The sequence below is a fragment of the Adiantum capillus-veneris genome, chromosome 16, assembly GCF_014529385.1.
Source record: "Adiantum capillus-veneris isolate H3 chromosome 16, ASM1452938v2, whole genome shotgun sequence".
Classification (NCBI taxonomy): domain Eukaryota; kingdom Viridiplantae; phylum Streptophyta; class Polypodiopsida; order Polypodiales; family Pteridaceae; genus Adiantum; species Adiantum capillus-veneris.
The window spans coordinates 85,786,181-85,812,168 of record NC_140946.1 but is presented as its reverse complement, the minus strand read 5'-3'; the positions used below and the strand labels follow the sequence as shown (position 1 = coordinate 85,812,168).

The following is a 25,988-nucleotide window of genomic DNA, read 5'->3' as shown; positions in this document are numbered from 1 at the left end:
GAGAGAGAGAGAGAGAGAGAGAGAGAGAGAGAGAGAGAGAGAGAGAGAGAGAGAGAAATGAAATGAAATGTTATATTAACGTCTTCAAAAGGCCAAAGTGACCTATGAGACCAGAAAGTTACAATGTGGTGGATCTGATACAAAGTCAGAGTAACAAGAGTAACAAGATGACAAAATGACAAAATAAAATACTATGGAATCCTAAACTGCTAGGTGTGAACTAAGCAGCTAAACAGCTAGCTGGGATAGCTAGATCACAGGAGATCTAGCATCGGTCGCTGGCGGATCTCATCAAACTCCTCCATGGTCAGTAGTTTGACCGGGCGTCGTGCATGTCGAGCCAAAGTGATCCGAATCCTCTGATGCAGCCTCCGTCGATGCTGTGTAGTCCTCTGAGAGAGAGAGAGAGAGAGAGAGAGAGAGAGAGAGAGAGAGAGAGAGATAACACAAAATTATGTCCATTGAATATAAATGTATATATCTTATATTTTGATTCCCTCTATGTCTGTATAGAGTTCTTTTTTATTAATGAAACTACTTGCACATGTGTATTTTTAATTATGTTCTACTAACTGCAATGTGCCTTAAAATGTCTAAGAATCAGCTCCACTTTTGGTCATGCAGCCTTGAAGATGTTTGGGCTCTCCGTCTTCTTCGTGGATTACTTCAATGGCATCCTGTAAGCTCTTAAATGTAACTATTGTTAACAAATGTCTTTTCTGTTTTCTATCATGGGAAGTGAATTTATGGATAAATAATGTGAAAAATACAAAAGCCACACACCTACATCTCAAAACATACAAAAGCAAACCTCTTTATCAAAAAAAGAAAGATAAGCCGACTTCAAGCACAAAGGCTTAACTTAAGCCTTGTGCCCTGAGGGCGAAAAGCCAAGGTTCGGCGCTAACCATAGATGAAATCTCCCATTGAAAAAGTTCATAAATGCAAAGTATTAATCCTTTGTGATTGCAGATTAGTGGTAAAGCTCTGCATGGGCTTCTTATAAGTTATCATACCGTATTCTAGGGCATGGTTCTAATACCAGTAGAGTGTAAGTAGTATGGGAGAGCTATCAACGATCGGTGAGAATAGTAGTGTTGCCATGCCATTAACCTCCATTGGAAGAGCTCAAAAAGTAGCAGCATAGATGGTGTTTGTGTCTTAACTTGGAGAAAGTTTGTAAGAAAATGCTTTTGGACATCCTCAAACTCTTTCCAAGAAAACTTTGAGATGCTCCCGCCCCACAGTTCAACTCCATAAAGAAGAACCGGTGTCACCAAATGTGTCCAAAAGGTACTTCTTGAGAACCCAACATTTGACATCCTCTGCATTACACATGTTCTCAAATGCATAGTACGCTCTCTTCTGAGCTTCCAAACGATGCATAGCACATTCATGCCACCTGATGATTGGCTGGAACCTCAAGGTCAACGTACTTAAAGCTCTCGACAACTTCAAGTGTGTCATTGTTGTACACAATGAATGGCTTCTCCTTATGGTTGGTTTTCACAAGCATAACCTTTGTTTTGGATTCATTCACAATCAGCCCACTATGCAAGCAAAGTTCTCAAGGAAAACCATAAGCTTCTATGCATCCTCTAAAGTATGTGATAGAAGCGCTACATCATCCGTATACAACAAAAGCATGATTATTGCATTGCAAATAGTAACATCTTCAATGCCTTCTTGTTGCATAATGTCAAGTACCATTTATTCCAATTGATCAATGCATAGACCAAAGAGAGTTGGTGACAACAGACATTCTTTCTTGTTTAACTCCAATAATGCTTGCAAAAAATTCTGAAATTCCTCTTTGCAAACGCAATTGACATGTCACCTTCTCATAGATTCAAGAAACCACAAGCATAAACTCACTTGGTATTTGGACTTCTTCCATCCTTCTCCACATATTGTTACGTGGAATCATATCAAAGGCTTTCTTGAAGTCCACAAAGCAACAATAAGATCGCTTACCTCTCAATCGGCTTTCCTCCATGAAAACACGAAGAGTGACAAGATGGTCAATGGTGCTATGATGTTGGCGGATCCCTCTTGTCCTTTTGTACACTTGCCATTCTTTACACACACACACATAGAAATGAAATGAAATGTTATATTAAATGTCTTCGAAAGGCCAAAATTGACCTATGAGACCAAATTGATACAATCTTCGTGGATCTAATGGGTACAAAAGAAGGTGAAGTAAATTAAAAGCTGACAGCAGGGAAGCAGCAAGCTCTGCATGAATAATCTCATGTAGTACAAAGGCCTTGGCCCTAATCATCCGAGAATTTTTAGAGACAAGAGGTCTCTCCATACATCTCCATCCATCAATACTTCCAACTCGGGTATGATGGTGTGTTGATGGTCCCTATATCTGCATCCCATAAAGCATAGTTGAAGTAACCAAAGCTTTGTTCGAGGTTTCTGAAACTGAATTTGCGAACACGTCCTCTCCATCCTCCCCCAAGTTGCATCTGCTCTCGTCAGTATGGTCTTTGTTGCTCTCCTAAAGGAGAACACTAGACCACCAAAGACCGCTCCCATGTAAGTGTATGTGTCCCTCAACCATCTCCTGGCCAAATGTGAAGGTTGGTGCAGATCGCTTGACCCACTGCGTTGTGGTGTTGAACACCATAACTTTGGTCTTGCCAAGGATCAAGGACAAGCTGCTATCATTAGCAAAAGTGTGTAATGCATCCAAGTGTCGATGCATCCCCTATGGCGAATCTGAGATCAACACAATATCGTCTGCATAGAGTAGTAATGAGATCCAGGACCCTGCTAGCTATGCTCCTCTGTCGCCTCTTCAATGTAATCTCAAACCTCATCTACATACAAACCAAGCAATGTAGTGAAGAGTGGGCATCCCTGTTTCACTCCAATAGTGGAGTAAATATGCTCAGATAACCCCTCGGGAGTACGAACCTACCCCATGATTGTCCTCTATAAAGCCATGACTCCCCAAATCAGCTCTGTGGGTACTTGTAGCAGGCTACAATGTCACTTTCATAGGACAGTTAGTATAGTTTGGACTTTACAGTTGGTCTTTGGTCTGATCGGTTCACACTAAACGAACTCGCTGGGCAGCGACACGTGGCAGGGATACGGTGGTTTAGTGGACACCATGTCCAGGTCACCACCGCCACCCAGTGGGGATAGACTTCGGCGCTGTCATTTATGAGCCGTTGGTGGCTCTTTATGGTTGTATATATCAGTAGTAGCATTTTGGTCAGGATTATTTGGACGTAGTCGTCTAGAGTGAGTCTATACACAAAGCACGTCTTCACCATCCCGGCACATCTGAGCCTTGACACCCCCATTGTACCTATGGGGCTGGAGTTGAGTGTGCTGCCACGCCAGAGTCTGTATCAGTTCTTTGAAATATGAGATAGTCGAGTCATATGTTCTGGTCTGCTGTTGTGTCTTTGTGAGCTGAGTTCTATTGTTTCCTTTCTTTTCAGTCTGTTTGAGTGAGATTGTCACGCACATTGCACTGAGGACCACCCATTGCAGAGAGCATGACATATTATCCGCGCTACAGGTGCTCTCATTTTGGCGATCACGGTGGGACCTCAAATGAAGTCTCACTCTTTGTTGAGATACAAATCGTGAAGCTAGTTGGTTGTTACCTAGCTTCGCCCACTTGCTTGCATTGTGTAGATAGTCTGTTGGTCTGGTCCTCTCTCGCCCTTGTCCAACCAGTCCTCGTCCTCGTCCTCGTCCCGGGTCCTGGTCTAGTCCCTGCTAGTCCTGGTCCAGTCCTCCTCGCCTTGGTCCAGCCAGGTGGTCTAGTCTGCTGGCCTGGTCCTCTCTCGCCCTTGTCCAACCAGTCCTCGTCCTCGTCCTCATCCCGGGTCCTGGTCTAGTCCCTGCTAGTCCTGGTCCAGTCCTCCTCGCCTTGGTCCATCCAGATAGCCTAGTCACTATCCATACTTGTCCTGGTCTAGACCTTTGTTGTTCAGCCCAGAGTTAAGGGTCTTCTTGCCCAAAGCTTGGTTGGATTGGTGGTCACTGCAGGACACATACAAGGCGGTCAGTCGAGCGTCAAAGCGCACTACTGAGCCCTCTGAAGTCCTATAACAGAAGACGACCTTTGGTACCTAGTAGAAGTCCATTAACCTCATCACCCATACCTCCACATACGACATCCCCCATTCATTCATCGGGTTCCACATCTTCCAGATCACCTTCTCCAGTAAAGCTCTCTCCTATTCTGCTACACCAGGCTATTGAGCAACAGGCTCAGCAAGGAGCCATGGAGGCATTGGCTAGTGTGTTGGCCAAGGTAAATATCAAGTTCCCCACCTTCAAAGGACTCTCTTTAGAAGATGCTGACGACCATGCAAAGAGGCTTGTATCTCTTTGTAGGGGTCGTGGTCTTAACAGTGAAGATGCTTATTTGGTACTCTTTCCATCCACCTTGGACGGCTTAGCAGACAAATGGTACAGCCAGTTTGCAGAGAACCATTTTGCAACTTGGGCAGCCTCTCAGCAAAAGCTCCGAGAGAGCCTCCGACCCGATGCCACTCTGGAGGAATTCATCGCAGCTGCTACTAGGATAGAGGGGGCTAGGAAGCTGTTCAACAACTCCCCACATAGAGACTCCCTCTGTGTTCTCCGAAAGTAGTCCTGCTGATCCATTGACTTCTTTGCGCAGAGAACTTGAAGCCCTAAAACTACAACGCGCTCTCCAAGAAGAGAAATCAATCTCTCTTAGACAAGAGAACCATTGCATCTTGAGGCTTTGGATCAAATCAAGAGAGAGCTAGAAGAGCTTCGGTCTCAGCAAGAGACTAAAGCTATGGTATGGTGCAGCTCTTGTCGCTCTCCAAGACATCCTCCACCGGACTGTCCCCTTCGGGCTTATTGCCACTTTTGCGAAAAATCTGGGCACGAAGACAAGGATTGTTACTATATCAAAGAATTGCGGCAAATACAACAAAGTCTAGGTTCTTCTCTCCAACAAGGGCTAGCACCTGCATCCAGCATGGTCTCACCCTATGGCCATCAAGACCCGTTGCCACCTCTGCTGACAACACCTCCTATGCAGCAAGGTATGCACAACAACTTTGAATCCCCCAGCTTTTATCATGCTAGTACTCCCTCAGTTCCCCAAAGCTTCTACACGTCAGCCTCCAGCTCCATGCAGCGACAAGAGCAATGACCACCTCGTCCCCCGTTTCGTCCGTCTAATCGGTCAATCTTATGCTACAGATGCGGTGAATATGGGCATTACCAAAGTAAGTGTCCTTTACTTGAAGGGTCTCCTCCTTGCAGACATTGTCCGGAGTCTAAGGACCACTACGTTAAAGATTGTCCCAAGCAAAGGGCATCCTCATCTTCAGGCCTGACTCAAAACCAACAAGAGTTCACATTCCCGAAGATCAATCTAATCACAGTGAACACCTCCCCTCAGGCAGCACCTGCTACACATACAGTTCGGCCACAACAAGTGGCAGAGCCCGCTGGCGTGCTCACTCGGGCACAAAGAGCAGCCCTGGGTTTAAGCTTGCCAACATGACCATCTCGTCCATCACTTCCGCAACCTGATCAAATTGTCGAACCCTTAGGTGGTGAAAAGAATAGGCCAATCTCTATGCTTTCGGACATTGATGGAGCCTTCCTGGCAACAATGGCTGACTTGCAACAGGTCAAAGTCTCCCAGGGGGCCCAGATTGTAAGAGCTAAGCCCACAGCGGAAGCAATCTTGAAGAACACCTTTCAACAAGTGTCCCTTTATGAGATGCTCCGGCTAGATGCAACCCTCAGAAGTGACACCCTCTCAATAATTTAGTCTGTGTACCCTGGTACAGGGCCTAGTTGCGGGCACCTACCTGCGCAGCCCTTGGAGTCCTACATGATTTCATATCCAGTTGCTCCCCTCACCGACTACAAAAGTCCTCGTCTCACTGTATCTATTCTTGGCATCAATTCTCAAGCGTCATAGTGGATGGTGGATCTAGTCTCTATCTAATGCTAGAATTTACTACGTCGACCTTAGGTCTGCAGCCTACCCGCCCTGCTCCATTCACTGTTACATTGGCAGACCAGAGGAGAGTCTACCTTGTGGGCATAGTAGAGAAGGTGCCTCTGAGGGTACAAGAATTCACATTTAGCTTGGATTTTGTGGTGGTAAGTCTTCCTCAGGTGGAGGGAGGATTTCCTTTGCTGATTGGTAGACCATGGTTGCGGCATACTAAGGCACTTCATGATTGGGGAAACGACGCCATGTGGATACATACTCCTGGCTCCCCAATGCAACCAATTCGGCTCGAAGGAGGGATAGATCCAGTGGCTCATCACAGCTCATTGTCAGTACAGTCCAACCCCGACCCTGAGCAGCCCATCCCACCCGACGGGTCTGACGAAGACCTGCTATAGTGGTTGGAATCTACCACATCGATGCCATGCTATGTGGTCTCTATTCAAAACTCACCTGTGCCGGTAACGCTCTCTCTCCAAACTCCTCAAGTGGACACAAATGTCTCAAGTCCTACAGCTGAGAGTGGACCGGTCGAAGAAGTGTGTCAGCCCCAAATTCTCATGATTCAAATGATCCTCTGATCGAAGCCACCGGCCTGGGGGAACCTATAACACATCACCGAAGGGGGAAGAAATCTCCTCTACATGAACTCGCCAAAGATCTCCCCCTTCCTCTAACATCTCCCAGGTCGGACGCCTCGCCCCTTCAAAAGCCAGGTACTCAATGTTCAACCCCAATGGAAGATCTAGAGGAACACCTCGCTCAGCTCTCTGCTGTCTTCCTCAAATGGAGAGAGGCACGCCTAAAGCTAAATCCTAATAAATGTCATTTTTTGGTCACTGAGGGCACACTTCTAGGCCATGTGGTGTCTGCTAAAGGCTTAGCGCCTGACCCAAAGAAAATCGTGGCAATCTTAAAGTTACCACCTCCCATCAGCCCAAAATGGGTGCAGAGCTTTGTAGGCCATACAAGTTATCATCGCCGGTTTATACGCATGTATGCCCGGTGGCTCAACCCTAACCCGCCTAACGAGTGCTACTGTTCCCTTTCAATGGTCGAATGCAGAGACTGAAGCTTTTGCATACCTCAAAAAACGTCTCACTGAAGCGCCTATCCTAGTGGCTCCAAATTGGTCTCTCCCTTTTCATGTGCATACTGATGCCAGTCAACTGGCTATGGAGGTTGTGTTGACTCAGCGTAGTAAGGAGTACAACCTGGATCGCCCTGTTCACTATGCAAGTCGTCTACTCACCAAGGCAGAGCACAACTATAGCACCACAGAAAGGGAAGGTTTGGCTATTGTGTATGCTCTGCAAAAATTTCGGCATTATTTATTAGGGGTCCACTTCACAATTATTACTGATCACCATGCCCTGCGCTATCTTCTCAACAAGCCGCAAGTTGCAGATCGAGTATGGCGATGGCTACTATTATTTCAAGAATTTGATTTCGAAGTGGTACTCAAGCCTGATAAACATCATGTCCTTGCCGACCACCTCTCTCGCATTCACACGGGTGAAGAGGCAACGGGGGTTGCTAACGACTTCCAGATAGCAATCTCTTTAAGGGATACCACTCCGGAATGGTACGACGATGTTTTGCATCTGCTTTCTACTGGCATGTACTCAGAGAACGCTTCTCCACTGCAGAAGAGACGACTATTGTTGAAGTCTAGGCCATTCACTCTGATTGGGGGACCAGCTATACAAGTTAGGACAGAATGGTGTTCTGAGGTGGTGTGTCTCCCGTCATGAAGTCAAGTATATTTTGGAGGATGCCCACAGTGGTCCCACTGGTGGCCATTACCCTAGTCATATTATTGCCCAGAAGATTCTCCAGTGTGTCTTATGGTGGCCCTATATTTTTCAAGATGCAATTGCCTATGTAAAAGTATGTGATGTGTGTCAGCGTTGTGGCCCTAAACCAAGCGAGCGGTCAAACCGTCCTCTGCAGGTCTCTATGGCATGGCAGCCCTTTGAGAGATGGGGCATTGATTTTGTAGGTCCAATTACTCCCTCCGTCCAAACAGGCAATCGGAAGTATCTCTTAGTGGCTACATATTATGCAACAAAGTGGGGAGAGGTACTAGCAACAACGGATTGCACAGGCACTACGGTAGCCAAGTTTCTCTATGAAAATATTTTGTGCAAGTTTGGATGTCCCTTGGAAATCACTAGTGATACGGGTAGTCACTTTGTGAATGAAACGATTTCATCCTTGCTTGCCAACAACAAGATTTTTCACCGAAAATCTTTTCTATTACCCTAGAGCAAACGGGCAGGCCGAGAGCACTAATAAGGTTTTGATAGCACTTCTGCGGAAAGCATGTCATCTTCATCCTTCGACTTGGGCTCAAGCTATCCACAGCACTCTTTAGGCATATCGAACTTCTTTCAAAGCCACAACCAATCACACCCCATTTTAATTAGATTCGGTTTGTAAGCGATAGCACCCTTCGAATTCAACTCAGGATCTCCGCGAGTCGGCAGTCTGTGTGCCAATGGAGATTTGGGGTCGGCACCTGTCTCTCGTCTTTTCCTTCTGGATGAAAGCCCAAGTTTGGCTTCTCTAGCTCTGGAAGCAGAGCAGCTTTGTCGCAAAGCTTCGCATGATCGCCATCTCAGAAAGCTGCAAATAACGCAAGGAGCACAAGTGCTACTTTATCAAGCTAAGTATCTGAAAAAAGCAAAGAAGTTGGTCCCAGCATGGCAAGGACCATATAAGGTGATGGAGATTCTACCCCACGGGGCTGTACAATTAGCCACCCTTGAAGGAGTTTCGTTGCCTTTAGTCAATGGATCTAGGATCAAATGCTATCATGCTTAAGTCGACGATCAACAGTCTAAAATCAAGTGTTGATCTTCGCCGACTCTTGAATCCTTAAATATCTTCTGGATCACTATCTTCGACATCCCTGTTGTTCTTTTTCATCCTATCTCATACACCCTCTCCATATACAGCTCTCCTTCTGCTGACTTTGTTGTGTTCAATGGGCTTGATTCTAGAATTGGGACAACCCTCTCCTTCACTCTCTGTCTGTATCCTATGTAACCCCTCATCTGTCTGTAAGAATGATTCTAGTCTTGGGCTTAAGCTACCCACTACCTCAACCCGACTCATGCCTTTTTACAAAGCACAAAATTCTGTTGATCTATAGCGTGTCAAGTGACACTAAGTTCTTTTGCTATGGATATAAGCCTTAGTGTTCTTGAATTGGGTATTTATGAAGGTACCATGTTCGTTAGCAATTTTACTTCGCATTTTATCTACCATGGATTCTTTCAGAGGGGTTAGATGATCTCCGATTCCGGGAATCTTCCCTGCTCTTGCTTTGTTAGTCCCTTTGCCTGTTTGGTGCTTCTGATTGTCTCGAAAATATCCATATGACCTCGCCTTCAAGCCTTGCTGCCCTATCCCTCGCCTTTGCCCTCGCCCCTCGCCCTTACTCTCTCCCCTCGCCCCTCCCCTCGCCCTCGCCCTCGCCCTCACCCTCACCCTCACCCTCACCCTCGGCCTCGCCTCTCGCCCTCCCCTATCTCCTCGCCCTCGCTCTCGCCCTTACCCTCTCCCCTCGCCCTTGCCCCTCCCCTATCTCCTCGCCCTTGCCCTTACCCCTCGCCCTTGCCCCTCCCCTCGCCCTCGCCTCTCCCCCTCCCCCTATCTTCTCGCCCTCTCCCTTGCCCTCTCCCCTTACCCCTCGCCCTTGCCCCTCCCCTCGCCCTCGCCTCTCGTCCTCCCCCTATCTCCTCGCCCTCGCCCTTACCCTCTCCCCTCGCCCTTGAACCTCCCCTCGCCCCCGCCTCTCGCCCTCCCCCTATCTCCTCGCCCTCGCCCTTACCCTCTCCCCTCGCCCTTGAACCTCTCCTCGCCCTCGCCTCTCACCCTCCCCTATCTCCTCGCCCTCACCCTTGCCCTCCGGGCCAGGCCATCTCGCCCTCGCCTCTCCCCGCTGCCCTCGCCTGTGGCTTACATAGCCTAAAGCAAGCCAAATAATACTCTAAAGCATACTTAAAATGCTTTAATTTTCCCTGCGAAAAGCACTGCCCAGCGAAAAGCAAAAAGAAAAATCAAATAACGTCTATAAATTCAAGCGCTGGTTCTCCCTTCAGTCAGTTTCCATCGCCAACATCTCTGGCCATCGCCAAGCGTTCCTCATCCATCTCCAGGCGTTCCTCTCTCTCTCCGGCGTTCCTATCTCTCCGTGCTCCTTGATAACGGGAGCTTGATCTCAACCTTGCTCTTGCTACAGTGAGGACTTAAGAATAAGGTTTTTAAGAATTCATCAGTTACAGATTCTCGGGTATATTATATCAAGATGGTTCGTACTAGGAATCGAGAGCAACACCTATAGTCCGAGGAAGAGTCCTCCGCCTCCTCTGGGATGCTCTGACAATAAATTAGACTATACTCCTAGTTCAGAGCAACTGTCAGGAGAATCTTCTAAGGAAGATTCACCCCAATCAGTCACTGCTAGCAAGGTCACCACTCAACAAGTGCCTCGCCCTTCTGGTGCCATCTCGAAGGTACCCTTACTAATGATTATCATTTACAGGTGCCAAACCCGGCACTCAAAGATGTGTTCTCTCAGCAGCAAATGAAACACGTGGGTCTCCAAAATTTGGCTCAGGCCAATTCGTCCTGCACAATCTCCATTGCCAAGCTAAGTGCCCTCTTACTTACTTTTCCAAAGCTAAATGGAATTACACTTTCAGTGGAGGATATCAGACAGGCTATGGGAATATTGAACGTACTGGCACCTTTGCCTTCCACCAAAACCTTCTCTAATCTCTCCCCAGAAGACACTGCGAATGCGTGCCAGGAACTGTTGCTGCACTCACATGCAGACTATCACAGGAGTCAGCAGCTGTATTTAATTTTACAGTATTATTTTTTACTGCACGCACCGGAAAGAGCAATAGTTTCATCTTCTCCAGGTTCTCCAGGAATATGCGATGCTATTTTTTGTCTCTACCACTGTCTGTCGTATCCGTTTCACCATGTGTTGTTTAGAGCGCTACAGGATAGGGCAAAGCGATTTCGGACTCAATCTAAAGGGAAAGCAGAGAGGTTCAATTGCGATACAGCCCCTATTATGTATTTGGTAGTGCAAATTATGCAGCAAAAGGCAGATACAACAGTTGTTCTCACCCTACAAGATGAAGCCAAAGAACAAGAACAAGGCCGTTCCAAAATGGCCAAAGGGAAAGGCACCTTGCGCAAGGGGGCAAAAGTACAAAAAGATTCGACTGAGCAGCTAGCAACACTACCCTTCTCTGAATCACAGGTCAAAATCTCTAACGTCAATACTGCAACACCAAGAGTGGGCATGACTACTTCTCTGGCCACCTCTACTTTCACACCACCTCTTGTGAGTAGTGTTGCAGGCATCAAAACACAACCTCCAGTTGCGTTGGCAGCACCACGTACTACTCTTAGTGTAGGGGCACCTAGGGATACTGCAAGGGCATCTAGCTTTGGGACACCTACATCCGGGCAACCTGACATGTTTGCCAATTTTGCGCCTCAAGCCGATAGACTTTTAGATGCGGACAGAAGAGCCATTTCGACGATTATGGATGCAGCCCTTTCATTGCAAGGTACCAACGGTCTGCATCGTGTTGTCTATGACAGTATGCAAAGGGAAGTGCGTAGCCATCTTCAACGAGCGATGGATAGGGACATGTTAATTACTACGGCTCAAGATCGCAAAGGTCCTCACTCGACAGGTAGTGGACCTCAAACATATTGTCCGCACTCAACAAATACAGTTGAAAGAGACAAATGATATGGCCACAGTTCAGGACCTCTCTCTTGTGGTTAATACAGTGTGTTCCTCATGTGCCAAATACCAAGCTGTAGCCATTTCATAGACAGCTACAGCTACAGCCCCGGTTTCTACGCAAGTTCCTGCTATGGCAACACAGATACAGACAGATGTTTCCAAAGCCCATTCAGGGGATTCTCAAGCAGCAGAGAAAACAAATCCTACCACTATGGAGTTTAAGCCAGGAGGATCAGCTTCATCACAGTTTCATGGACCCTCTATGGTCTCCCCCTCCCAGTCTACCTCTTTCCCTCAGCACTTCTACAGCTTCCCTGGATTCCAACCACCTGTTCCACCATCTCAGCCTACTCAGTCTTTCCCTGGGTTTCCACCTGTCCCACCTTCTCAGCCTACTCAGTCTTTTCCTAGGTTTCCACCTGCTCCACCTACTCACCCCACTCAGTCTGCTGCTGCTGCTCATGGGGTGGCCACTCCATATCCAATGTACCCTCCTCATGGCCACTACCCCCCACCATACACATGGCCTCGATCTCCTTACCCTCCTTTCTACCAGCCTCCTCCTCCTCCTCCATCATCCGACCACCAACAATAGATTGCCGATCTTTCAGTTCTTCAGTTCCACTCTCCGGGTCGGGAAGCGGTCTTGTGGCGGGCGACCTGTAGCAAGCTACAATGTCTCTTTCACAAGACAGTTAGTATAGTTTGGACTTTACAGTTGGTCTTTGGTTTGGTCGGTTCACACTAGACGGACTCGCTGGGCAGCGACACGTGGCAGGGATACGATGGTTTAGTGGACACCATGTCCAGGTCACCACCGCCACCCAGTGGGGATAGACTTAGGTGCTGTCTTTTATGAGCCGTTGGTGGCTCTTTATGGTTGTATATATGAGTAGTAGTGTTTTGGTCAGGATTAGCTGGACGTAGTCGTCTAGAGTGAGTCTATACACAGAGCACGTCTTACCATCCCGGCACATCTGAGCCTCAACACCCCCATTGTACCTGTGAGTCGTGGGTTGGAGCTGAGTGTGCTGCCACGCTAGAGTATGTATCAGTTCTTTGAGATAGTTGAGTCATATGTTCTGGTTTGTTGTTGTGTCTTTGTGAGCTCAGTTAATGTCTATTGTTTCCTTTCTTTTCAGTCTGTTTGAGTGAGATTGTCACGCACATTGCACTGAGGATGACCCACTGTAGAGAGCACGACACATTATCCGCGCTACAGTACTCTCATCTCCTTAGTCTTCGCATCAGTCGAGCTCTGGGAACCATATCAAATGCTTTGCGAAAATCCTCCTACCATGTGATTTGCTTTCCTCAATAATAGCTCCGAGTGTCAATATATGATCAAGAGTAGAAAAACCTCTCCTGAAATTTGTTTGGCAGCGTGATGCCCGAATGCCTGCTCTCTCTGCCCATCTACTCATTTGTTGCTCAAAATGGATGCATACAACCTAGCTAAAGTGTGCCCAATCATGATAGTACGGTAATTTCTCGGTATTATGGGGTCTTCTGCCTTAAAGATAGGCACAATGGTAGACATGCTCCAAGTATCCGGAAAACCTTCATGCATGGCTCGGTTCAACATTATTGCAAGAAGCCTTGCAAGAAAGGTGGTTCAAAATGTACTGTATGTGGCGTATATGTACGTTGTTTCGTACAGGAAAAAAAATTACGTACGTAAAAATACGTACTCTTGTAAAGAAACTGCAATTTCACTAAATTTTCTAGGACATTTCCAATAAAAAATTAAGAGAGAAGGCAACAACTTATAGAGACATTCAAAGACATGTTTTACAAGACAACCACATACTGTGTAACTATTGCAAGAGACTTCAAAGTTAAGACGACATTGATGATTGAACAGGAATATCAAAGCTCAAATGAGATCTAAAATAACAGTGAACGTGACACCAATACGGAAAATGTCAAAGTACCAATGGTGATAGCCTACCGGGCCCAAGCTATAACAAAAGGCTCATCATAGAGCATACAAATGTCATAAATGAAACCATCCTACTCAAAAAGTAAGTAGCAGAGAGCACTCAATAGTTAGCTAGTCCATGTGATGGCCCCATCCTCAAAAATCATCATCATCAAATGCAGATAAAGACTCCACTGAAAAGAGCAAGTCCCCATACGTGAGGACATGTCCTTCTTCGTCGTACTCTGGCTCTGCCATCACGGACACCTGTGCGTGATGTAGATCAACTTGTCTCTGATCAGCATCATCCTCTATTGCATCTGTCGAAGCCTCAATGAGACGAACAGCCTCGTTTTCCCGTTTCCGAGAAGAACAAACAAGAAGCTTCCCTTTACGAATGCTCTCCCTTCGAGCACTCTCTAGGTCTAGAGCGTGCTCACGCAGAGGAATAGCCAAAGCCCGTGCGCGTGACCTTGTCACACACCAATCAACACTCTCCAACTCCTTGTGAAGCAGCCAAATAATCTTCTCTTGCTCATTTCTGATCTACAGCTCCACCTCGTCCATAGCACTAGGATGTGCCACCATCTTCACGCATGTTGGGTCTGCCTGTTGAAAATCGTAGAAACATTATTTAGTATTTACCAAGTACTCAAGGGTCGAGTGTATCATGATTCAATCATTCATGTGAAAAGTAAAAGTGGACCTGCTTGGGTGTTCCCAAAGCGTGGTAGGCTTGCACAAGCCTCATATTTTCTCAGCAAAAGACTAACTTTTCTAGTTGAGAAGTGTTGAGATGATTGCGGATCTTTGTATGTATCAGGGAATAAGCGCTCCAGTTGCGCTCGCATGCACCAGCCTAGCAATCCTATAGCAATGAGCAATGAGCATTGAGATTTCACACTTGGTTTAATATATGGCAATAGTAAGTATAAATACTACAAGTCTCAAGATTTTCAATTACCTGTGAAAGTACTCGTAAAGCTAGATGCGTAAGCGTTGGAAGACCTTGTCTTCCATGATATTGCCACCATGTAAGAGGAAACTTGGTAGCCTCTGGCCTCAACACCACAGCTCTAGCAAAGGATGGTCCTAGATTGTTCATGAAGCTAATCATCTCTACATCAATCTCTAGCTGCTCCTCAATGTCGTACATCATATTGATGTAATCATCCTTGAGCTTCAAGAGACTCCTCTCATGGAAAAGCTCTGGCGTCAAGATGAAGCAATGCAGCCATCCTATGAATGGGACGAATCATAAAGGTCCATCGCCTTTCTACAATGGCCAAGATGTCATCTCGGCTGAAAATTTCAGCAATGAAACAAAGTTGAATTGGGTCACGTCGCAAATTGAAATGACAAGAAAAAAAATTTCAATGAAATCAATAATCAATTTCAAAAGACAATTACTTGCTAGTCCTGTGTCAAAGAATTGCACTCTGTAATGTGCCTCTTCATCTCCATGAAGAGATGATAGACTAAGCCCAATGTAGAGCCCTCCATGTATGTGACTCATAGAAGCACATACATTGGCTGGAGTGCCACTGTCAAACTGTGAACCTGTGTCAAAAGGACTCATCGAGCACTCCGTCGCTGTATGTATTTAGTGGGCTCCGTGTGCGAGTGGTGTATCAATCTCCACTTCGGGTCCATGACTGTTTGAAGAAGTGGGTCCCCCAATTTGAAGAGTCTCTGTAACATTAAATACATATAAGCAAACCTGGTCTTCAAGGGCCGCACCATGTCTCTGTAACACTAAATACATATAAATTTGAAGAGTCTCTGTAACACTTAATACATCCGCACCACGTGTTGAAGCAAAACCCTCAGCCATGCAAAAAGGTCGAACAATTTTTTGTTTTTTTTTAAATAGCACCATATGGATCGTTTCGTACGATATGGATCCATACGGTGTGGATACATTCCGTACGTACGTGTTGAAACTACCTTGCTTGCAAGCATATCTCTAGCATGTATAAAGTACTCCGCTATCAATCCATCGTGATCATATGCTCTCCTGGTCCTCGTCTTGTCAATGGCTTTCTTTACCATCTCAGCGATAAAGAAAGTGCATATCTATGGGCTTGGCTTCGGAGGGTCAGTTAGAGAGTGCTGCCTTGGAACTATGTAAAGAGATGTTGCCCCCGCATCTCAGTGGATGTGATGGGGGGAATGCTCGTGAAAAATCTCCATGCTTCACCCGAGTCTTGGCTCAGGAATAACTTGTACAACTCCTTCTCTAACCGAGCAAGATAAGTCCTCTTCTTCCATCACACTAGGCGTCGGAAGGCTATCTATGATTGTCTATGAGTAATGGGTCCCAGTTGATCATGCTATCTTGTCTTTCGCTCTCATGTTTCAGTTCAGCACAGCTCCATTAGGAGAGGTCTCCACACGCACTCGGTATACCTTCATGAGGGAGACGGATTTCGTGTACATTGATGAGATATACAGGCAGCTACGTACTCAGGAGCCTGGATGGCCACTAGATGAGCTCACTCAGATACTGACAGAGATGCTCCATGATGCAGCATCAGAGGCATATCCCTACAGCCTGTCTACACGGAGACGATCTGTGAGCATGCCCAAGAACAGCTGGTATGATGAGGAGTGTAGAGAGACGAGGATCAGACTCCAGAGGGAGGTGCTCATCGGTATTACCACACATAGACAGCCACGGATTATCTTTCGCCACCTAGTGCGACGAAAGAAAAGGGCTTATATATCTCAGTTAGAGTGGGATTTGTATTAGCTATTTATGAGTCAGGACTCGAGCGAGGCATGGAGGCTATTCCAAGAGCATTCACCACCACCAGCCATCACCTCCACACAGACATGGGGGGAATATGCCACATCTCTCTACACAGCATCAGGGCAGCCACCTTTGCCGGACCCACTAGAGACATGCCCAGAGACATGAACTTTCTTTACAGCGAAGAGGGTAAGGAAAGCCATTGATAGGATGAAGACAGGGAGAGCACATGATCATGATGGTCTAGTAGTAGAGCACTCTATCCATGCCAAAGATATGCTTGCAGAGCTTCTTGCTATGATAATTAATCGAGCCACATATGAGGCTTTTCCTGAGACTTGGAGTATGTCCACAATTGTGCCTATCATCAAGTTAGGAGATCCCATGATTTCTGGGAATTATTGCACAATCATGGTTGGTCACACATTGGCTAGGTTGTATGCATCTATTCTTGAGCATGAGCTGAGTAGATGGGCAGAGAGAGAGAGGGCATATGAGCATCAAGGCAGGCAAGATTCAAGAGAGAGTTCTCTACTCTTGACCAGATTCTGACACTCAGAGCTATTATTGACGAGGGTAGACACCATGGCAAGAGGATCTATTGTAGCTTTGTGGATTTCCGCAAAGCTTTTGACACAATGCCGAGAGCCAGACTTATACGTAGTCTGCAGGACATGGGTGTGTCCATAGAGCTGATATGGGGGATCTTGGATTTACATAGGACAATGGTGGGGCGGGTACGGACGTGGTCCACTCCACTATCAAGGTGAAGCAGGGATGCCCCCTATCTCCGTCTCTTTTTGGGATGTATGTGGATGGGTTTTCAGACTATGTAGAGCAAAGAGGGAAACAGAGGTGATCAGCTAGCAGGGACATGGATTCTGCTGTATTTATATGCTGATGATATTGTGCTGATTTTAGATTCTCTAGAGGGGATGCAGCGTCATTTGGATGCATTACATGTGTTTGCTCAAGATAATGGAATGTAGTGAATCTTGGTAAGACCGACGTAATGGTGTTTAAGATTTCAGGAGCACATGGATACAGCCAATACAGGATTTGTCCACGAAGATGGCTTTCTATAGAGAGCATTTTCTCCAACTCACGGAGGACGGATTTGTGACTAGGCCTGGATACATGGATGCACACTTATCTCATGGGATACGGTGTGCTATTGGCCACATACGCACATCCTCGCATCATCTTCAGATCGAGACTGGTAGATTCGAGGAGTACCAGTAGAGGCCAGGATATGTCATTTATGTCATATTGAGCCAGAGACAGAGATGCACTACATATGTCATTGCCTGGTGTACTATGAGATCCGTGGCCGCTTTCACTGCTTGTTCAGAGAGGGTTACAGACCACTTGCTAGAGTCATGAGATACCCAAACCAGAAATTCCAAGGCCTGTTTTTACTCGAGCTTCGCATAGACAAGGAGAGCTTGCTGAGGACATCAGGGAAGAGTCAGTCTCAGAGGCAGATCATAGATTTCTTTACACCAAACAGTGAGCAGCTAGAGGAGTGCTCACCACAGCAGAGCTCAGCTTCATATCACACTCACACCAAAGGTATGTTGATCGTGTTGATCGATCGGGCGATTGAGCCAGGGAGATCAAGACACCCACGACCACGAGGGGCTTCACAGCATCGGAGGAGGCTGCAGCAAAGGATCCGGATCACCCTAGCTCGACATGCGAGGCGCCCAGTGGAAGTACAGACTATGGAGGATATTGACAAGATTTGCCATCGACCAATGAGGGATCTCCTCTAACCCCCCCCCCCCCCCCAACGATCCGCCTACCTCTACTAGCTTTGTACCACCTTTATATCACTCATTGTATCAGCCCACCCATTGTACCATTGTATCAGCTCTCATTCCCCCTTCCCCACTTGTAACTTTTTTGGTCTCATAGGTCACTTTGGCCTTCTGTAGACGTTAATATATCATCTCATCTCTCTCTCTCTCTCTAGTAGTAGTAGTAGTAGTATTTTGTTCTAGTCTTTTTGTACCCAGACATGGTATCAGTGTAGCAGGCTACAGTGTCACTTTCAGAGGACACAGTTAGTACAGTTGGTCTAGGTTGTTTCACACTGGACGGACCCTCTGGGCTGGGCTGGGAGTGACACGTGGCAGTGGCAAGGTACCGACGGTGGTCTAGTGGACATCGTGGTAGGTCACAACATGGCTGACATTTATGAGCCATTGGTGGCCCTTTATGGTGTTACATATGAGTAGTAGCAGTTGGTCATCGGGATTATCTTCTTCACCTTTGGTCCAGCATCGGCCTCAGGAGCAGTGAGTCTATGCACAGAGCACTGCTTCACCATCCCTGCACATCTGAGCCTCGACACCCCCATTTGTACCTGTGAGTCCCGGACTGGAGCTGAGTGTGCTGCCACGCCAGAGTCTGTATCAGTGCTTTGAGATAGTCGAGTCATTTGTGTGGTCTACTATTGCTGTTGATGTCTGTGAGCGTGGTTGTCTATTGTTTCCTGTTTCCAGTCTGTTTTGAGTGAGATTGTCACACACATTGCACTGAGGAGCACCCACTGTAGAGAGCACGACACACTGTCTGCGCTACAGGTGCTCTCATTTTGGCGATCCCGGTGGGACCTCAACTGAAGTCTCACTCTGTTGAGTAGTTGGTTTTCTTCGCTTTGCCTATGTAGCTTGTTGGTCTGGTCCAGTTTCACCCTTGACAGCTTAATCTAGCTGGTCTAGTCTCTCGCCTTGCGGGTCTGGTCCTCTCTCGCCCTGGTCCACCCAGTCCTCGTCCTGGTCTAGTCCTTCCTCGTCCTGGTCCAGGCCAGGTGGTCTAGTCACTCGCCCTGGTCTAGTAGAGTCTAGACCAAGGTTCAGCCAAGTGAAGGTCGTCTTGCCCAAGTGAAGGTCTTCTTGCCCAAAGCTTGGTGGGGTTGGCGGTTACTGCATGACACATACAAGGAGGTCATTGGAGCGTCAAAGTGCACTGCTGAGTCCTCTGAAGTACTACCACAGACGGCGTCAACCCTTGGTGCCCAGTAGAAGCATATTAACCCCATCACCCATACCTACTCATACAGCTACCTCCATTCCTTCGACCGGTTCTACATCCTCTAGGTCTCCTTCTCCGGTAAGGCTCTTCCCCATTTTGTTACAGCAAGCTAGTGAGCAACAAACTCAGGAGCAAGAGGCCATGGAGGAGCTCACAAGTGTTCTGGCAGAGGTGAACATCAAGTTCCCTACCTTTAAGGGTCTCTCCACAGAGGATGCAGACGACCATGCTCGGAGGTTTGTCTCTCTTTGCAGAGGTCGTGGCCTCAACAGAGAAGACGCATACCTAGTGCTCTTCCCGTCCACCTTGGATGGTCTTGCAGATAAATGATACAGGCAGTTTGTTGAAAACCACTTTACTACTTGGACCATGTTAAGACAATAGTTCTATGAAGCTTTCCGACCAGGGGATTATCAAGAGAAGATTCCAGATGAGTTGGCCAACCTATTGCTCCAGCCCAAGGAGACATTTGCAGAGCTCATGACCAGAACAAAGTCCCTGGTCGCCAAGCTGCCTCAGCAACCAGGGGAATTCATGGTGAAGAAGTGGGTAGAGAAGGCTCTGCCTAAGACTTCTCAACAAAAGCTCAGAGAAAGCCTCCATCCTGAAGCCAGTCTGGAAGACTTTGTTGCTAGTGCTACTAGAATAGAGGGAGCAAGAATGCAGTGTTACCATACACATGTGGTAGTGATGTGTGTGAACACACTAGGACCGCAGGGGCATTTTTTCCCTCTTTAGGAGGTTTTTTCCCCTGTGCATTGTATATACGCCCATCACTCTAGGGCTATCCATCTTTCCATTGCACACTAAGTAACACACTCTCTATTGTGTGCCTTGAGCTTCCTTCGTCTTCTCCAAGCTGTGTGTTTCTTTGCAACCCTAATTCCAACAATTGGTATCAGAGCAGGTCACGTCCTCCCGGGCTTAGTCGCTAGCTGCTCCAGCACACGCCTGCTCACTTTCTCCGATTTCAGTGAGCTTTGGCGAGCGTTCGCAGGTCGACAAATATGTTGGGCAACCTCGAAGAGCTTGGTCTGCTCAGAATTTTGATTTGGGCTCATTTCGGCCTCCGTTTCCACTACACGCAGTACTACACAGGCTATTTCGTCATTTTGTGCAGAATTTCTGTCAGTGCCGTTTTCAGTGCCTTATAGTCTTCTACGGTTTGTGCTATATAGCATAGGTTGTTCCCGCTCCGTTTCTCCTATTTTCGGGCAGTTTTCACATCAGGTGCAGCATTTACCATGGCTAACAACAACAACACAGATCTGTTCAAGATGTTTGCTGTTGAGGACAGGTTGGATGGAGACAACTACCCTGTGTGGGCTTATATGATGCAACATGTTCTTGTGTCAAAGGGTGTCTGGAACATTGTGCAGGGCATTGATGTACGTCCTGGTTCTGATGATGTAGGCGATGTTGAGGATGTTGCAGGTCTTGCTGCAAGGATTGCAGCTGTTAGAGTTGTTTTGCCTACGGCAGAACAAGCTCGTTGGGATGTTAAGGATACGCAGGCTCATGCATTGATTGCGTTGTCTGTGAAGCACACCATTGTTCCTCACATCCGTTCAGCAAAATCTGCAAAACAGGCTTGGGATATTTTAGCAGGTCTTTATGCAAGCCGCAATGAGGCTAAAATTGCTTTGTTGCGTAAAGAGCTGGAGTCGAAGATTATGCATGAGGAAGATGATATGGACACTTTCCTTGCTAGTGTCAAGGATATCAATGAGCAGCTTATTTCTGCAGGTGAAGTCATTTCAAACAGTTCCCTTGTGCAGACTGTTCTTGATGCCTTACCAGATCCCTACCAGACTTTTGCTAGTACTTGGAGACTGATGACCCAAGGAAATCCTGAAGTTGTCAAGTTTGATGCATTATGCACATTGCTGTTGCAAGAGTCACTTTCTAGAAAAAACAGGACTAGGCAGCATGCAGTTGAACAGGCTTTTATTGCTTCTCAAAGAAAGGGTGGTAAAAGTAATGCAGCCACTTCTTGTGGTTCTGCTGCGAGTGGCAAAAATTCTGTTCCTAATGCTTCTACTGGCAGTACTTTGTCTGGCAATTCTGGTGATAAGGGCAAAAAGAAGATGCGTTGCCATTATTGTAAATCCAATGATCACTTGATCGAGTCGTGTCCTAAGTTGAAGGCCAAAGAGGCGAAGAAGAAAGAGGGTGGTTCCACTGCAAATGCTGGTTCCACTACAAATGCAGCCATTGTTGAGTCTTCTGTGAAAGGAGATTGTGTTGGTGATGTTGATACAGAATGGGCTTTTAGCGCAGAGTGCACTTACAATCCTGCTGTCCATGATGCATGCTTGTCAGTTGCTGCAGATTCACATGTGTGGATTCACATGTGTGGTATTTCGACAGTGGTGCTACAAAGCACATTACCTCACATCGTGAATTGTTTACCTCTCTCGAGTCTGTCCCTCATGGGAATTCAGTCACTTGTGCCAACAATGTCTCTTATCCAGTTCAGGGAGTTGAAAAGATTGTGCTCACTGCTGCTAATGGCAGCTCCTTCACACTTGTTGATGCACTTTATGTACCTGGGATCAAGAAGAATCTCTTGTCTGTATCCGCACTTGCTAGACTTGGACTTGTAGTCAAATTTGTGGATGACAGATGTACAGTTCATGATCTCAGTTTTGGTGATGAAATTGTTGCATCTGGGCTTTTGTGCCGTGGGCTGTATAAGCTCACTTTGTATGACAAGTGTGGACAAAATTTTGCAAATGCTGTTGCAGATTCAAGGGCCATTTCAGATGCAAAACTTTGGTATGCACGTTTTGGTCATCTGAATTTTGCCAGTTTGCTGCGTTTGCAGAAATCTGATATGGTTGCTTCTTTGCCGCCTCTTGAAGCACTTGTCAAACATGTTTGTGAAGGCTGTATTTTGGGTAAGACGTAGCGTTCTAAGTTTCCAAAGGATGGTTCAGTTCGGGCCACATGTAGGTTGCAGCTTGTGCATAGTGATGTTTGTGGGCCCATGCAAACTCCGTCCTTGGGCAATTGCCTGTACTTCGTGACTTTCATTGATGATTACTCCAGGCATGCATGGGTATTTCCGCTTAAAGCAAAGTCCGAAGTTTTTATGTGCTTCAAACAATTTCTGGCTATGGCTGAAAATGTCTCGAAATGTACTATGGACACCCTCCGTTCTGATCGAGGGGAGGAGTATATGTCTCATGAATTTAATGCATTTCTGGCTAGTCGTGGGATAAAACACCAATGTACAGTGCCTTATACACCTCAGCAAAATGGTGTTGCTGAGAGGAAAAAGAGGTCACTGACGGAAATGGCACGATGTATGGTCAAAAGTCAAGCTTTGCCGCATTCTTTTTGGCTTGAGGCCATTATGTGTGCCACTTATGTACTTAACAGGTGTCCTACGAAAGCTTTGCAATCTATTACTCCATATGAAGCATGGCATGATAGAAAGCCTTCTATTGAGCACATGCGTGTTTTTGGCTGTTTGGCATATGCTTTGGTGCCACAAGTGCAGCGCAGAAAATTGGATGATAAGGCTATCAAATGTATTTTTGTTGGTTATAGTGCTGAAAGCAAAGGTTACAGGTTGTATCATCCGCAAACAAAACGTATTTTGGTTTCACGGGATGTAGTGTTTGTGGAAGATTCTGTTCAGCCCTTGCTATCGTGTACTAGAGACAGTAATGTAAGCTCATAGGACATTTATGACACTTTGTTGCCTCTTTTCAGTGGTGGAAATACGAATGTAAGTTCCAATGAGGCAAATGTACAGCCTATGGGGGTTTTTGAAAATGTTTTAGATCAGCCTATTACTGATGCAGATGTACATGATGTACTTAATGAGGAAAGGTCTGAAAATGAGCAGGCTAGAGGTATGCCAAAATGGCTGGTGCACACTTTGCGTGACAGTAAATTGGATGCACCTTTGTCTAGTCGTACTCGTTCAGGCTCTCGCCATGCATCTTATGCATCAGATTGTTATGCTTTGGCTGTGTCTAGTTTACATGATGTTGAGGAGCCTCTATCTTTTGATGAAGCACAGAATTCAAAAAATTGGATGGCTACCATGCAATCAGAATATGATGCACTTATAGAGAATGACACATGGACTTTATGTGATTTGCCTCCTGGCAAAAAGGCCATTGGTACGAAGTGGGTTTACAAGTTGAAACGCAAACTGGATGGCACTAAAACTAATGTGCCAGCTCAAGAGTTGAAGGTCACAAAAGATACCCCTGATGCGCTCTCGGTGAAAGCCCTCTTGATGGAAGCCGTTGAATTTGGAAAGCCTATGAAAACGTATATAAGCGGGAAGAAATCTCCCCTACAGGAGTTCACTACACCTCAAACATCAACCCCCGTGGTGTCTGCTTCTCTGACCAGAACAAAGCTCTCCTCTGTGTCTAGCAAACTCCCTTCTCAGAGCCCGTCCTGCAAGATGAATTCCAAGATCATGATAGCCGTCTTGCTCATGATAGTTGCCTGCTCCTTACTTGTACCTATCTACCCTTACCCCCTCGACCTTACCCACAATCAGAATGCCCACATCCTTAGGGTTCACAGCTGTGGCAAAGAGATCATCAAGAGCGTCGAACATTGTTGTTCCCTTCATCTACATGAGAGTCACCAAAACAATATAGAGCAGGCACTAATGTTCTCCCCAATGTTGTCCCCTGTTGCTGTAGGCTCCTGGCGGGCAGGCCCTCCTCCAATGGTGCCGACTCCTACAAAATCCTCCTTTGGTGCCGGTTCTTGCATTCTGTTGTTCAGCAGATAAAATTGTCGCTTTCCACAAGGACAAGCATGATGATCGCCTGTGCGGTAGGGCGGTGTCGCCTTGGCATATCCTTTCTCATATTGACTTTGGGTTGCAATCAGTAACAGTAAGTGAGGGTGAAGCTCAGTATAACTCACAGACCGCTTCTAAAGCTGCAGATTGTAGCAAGAAGCTTAAAGCTTAAACAGTAAATGCAGGCTGGTGGAGGAGAGCAGCTCGATCATCCCCCGCCACTCCTCGTCCCCCTTGTCTATCCTTCTCCATTGCCCAGCTCTTGCCCTATTCACACCACCCCCTCCCTGCCCTCGCCCCCTTCCCTCCCCCTCACCCCCCTTGTCTATCCCTCTCACCCTCGCCCCTCACTCGCCCTAGTCCCTCCCCTCACCCTCGCCCCTACCCACCCCCTCACTTCCCCTCCCCCTCGCCCTCACCCCTACCCTCGCCCCTACCCAACCCCCCCTCACCCCTACCCTCCCCCTCACTTCCCCTCGCCCCTACCCACCCCTCGCCCCTATCCTCGCCCCTACCCTACCCTCCCTCCCCCCTCGCCCCTACCCACCACCTTGCCCTCGCCCCTACCCTCCCTTGCCCTCGCCCCTAACCAGCCCCCTGCCCCCTCGCCCCTATCCACCCCCTCCCTTCCACTCGCCCCTAACCAGAACCTTATCTATGCCTCCCCACCCCTCTCAGCCTCAGCATGTTTCCCCCCCCCACTCCGCATCCTAGCTGACTCTCAACTTTCACTTAGTTGCCATCCTGTAGCAAGTTTCCTCACCCCACCCTGGATGATAAGATGGCTCGATGGTTGCCATCCTGTTGCTGTGAAGGCCTTTCTGTTCTGCCATCATGATGGAGCTTACCCCTATAGCTTAACCCTATTTGCGGTGTTACTCGGGCTTATGGTCATCCCTCCTTTCTAGAAGAGTGTTGTTGCAAAAAGGTGTGGCAAGGTTCATCTGCAACTGCAAGCATGGACCAGGTCATTTTCCTATCACTATGGTTAGGGCAAATAAAGATGCGTTGGAATCAAACTGAGCTTATCTCTTTGCTGTAGAGCATCATTTTTTTGCCAATTGAGATTCTTGGATTATGAAATCATACTGAGTCCTGCCTATTCAAAGCTTAAAACGTTTGCAAGCAGTGCAGTGTGTTTAAACTCCACTTTTGGGCCTAGAACCTGCTTCAAGAAAGATGTACAGATGCAGTACCTAATGGTTTTCTTTCACAGTTTTTTCAGTATTCCTCTCGCCGGGACGGTGAGCGGTCTTGTGGCGGGCAACCTGTAGCAGGCTACAGTGTCATCAGAGGACACATTTAGTACAATTGGTCTAGGCTGTTTCACACTGGACGGACCCTCTGGGCTGGGCTGGGAGTGACACGTGGCAGTGGCAGGGTACCGACGGTGGTCTAGTGGACATCGTGGCAGGTCACCACATGGCTGACATTTATGAGCCGTTGGTGGCCCTTTATGGTGTTACATGTGAGTAGTAGCGGTTGGTCATCGGGATTATCTTCTTCACCTTTGGTCCAGCATCGGCCTCGGGAGCAGTGAGTCTATGCACAGAGCACTGCTTCACCATCCCTGCACATCTGAGCCTCGACACCCCCATTTGTACCTGTGAGTCTCGGGCTGGAGCTGAGTGTGTTGCCACGCCAGAGTCTGTTTCAGTGCTTTGAGATAGTCGAGTCATTTGTGTGGTCTACTATTGCTGTTGATGTCTGTGAGCGTGGTTGTCTATT

At 47.1% G+C, this 25,988-nt stretch overlaps 1 protein-coding gene across 13 annotated transcripts in view; it reads left to right on the top strand.

Moving 5' to 3' along the window:
• The window catches only part of LOC147439388 (uncharacterized), a 258,172-nt gene that overhangs the window by 222,016 nt on the left and 10,168 nt on the right, over nucleotides 1–25,988 (top strand). For 7 of the 13 annotated variants that reach the window (XM_086485235.1, XM_086485227.1, XM_086485239.1 and 4 more), the window contains one exon: nucleotides 625–679. The exons of 3 other annotated variants lie outside the window; for them this stretch is intronic. In XM_086485235.1, coding sequence (XP_086341361.1) covers nucleotides 625–679 — 55 coding nt within the window. Of the gene's footprint in view, nucleotides 1–624; nucleotides 694–25,988 lie in introns of all 13 variants that reach the window. 3 more of the 13 variants (XR_015184590.1, XR_015184591.1, XM_086485230.1) reach the window with 1 other exon arrangement.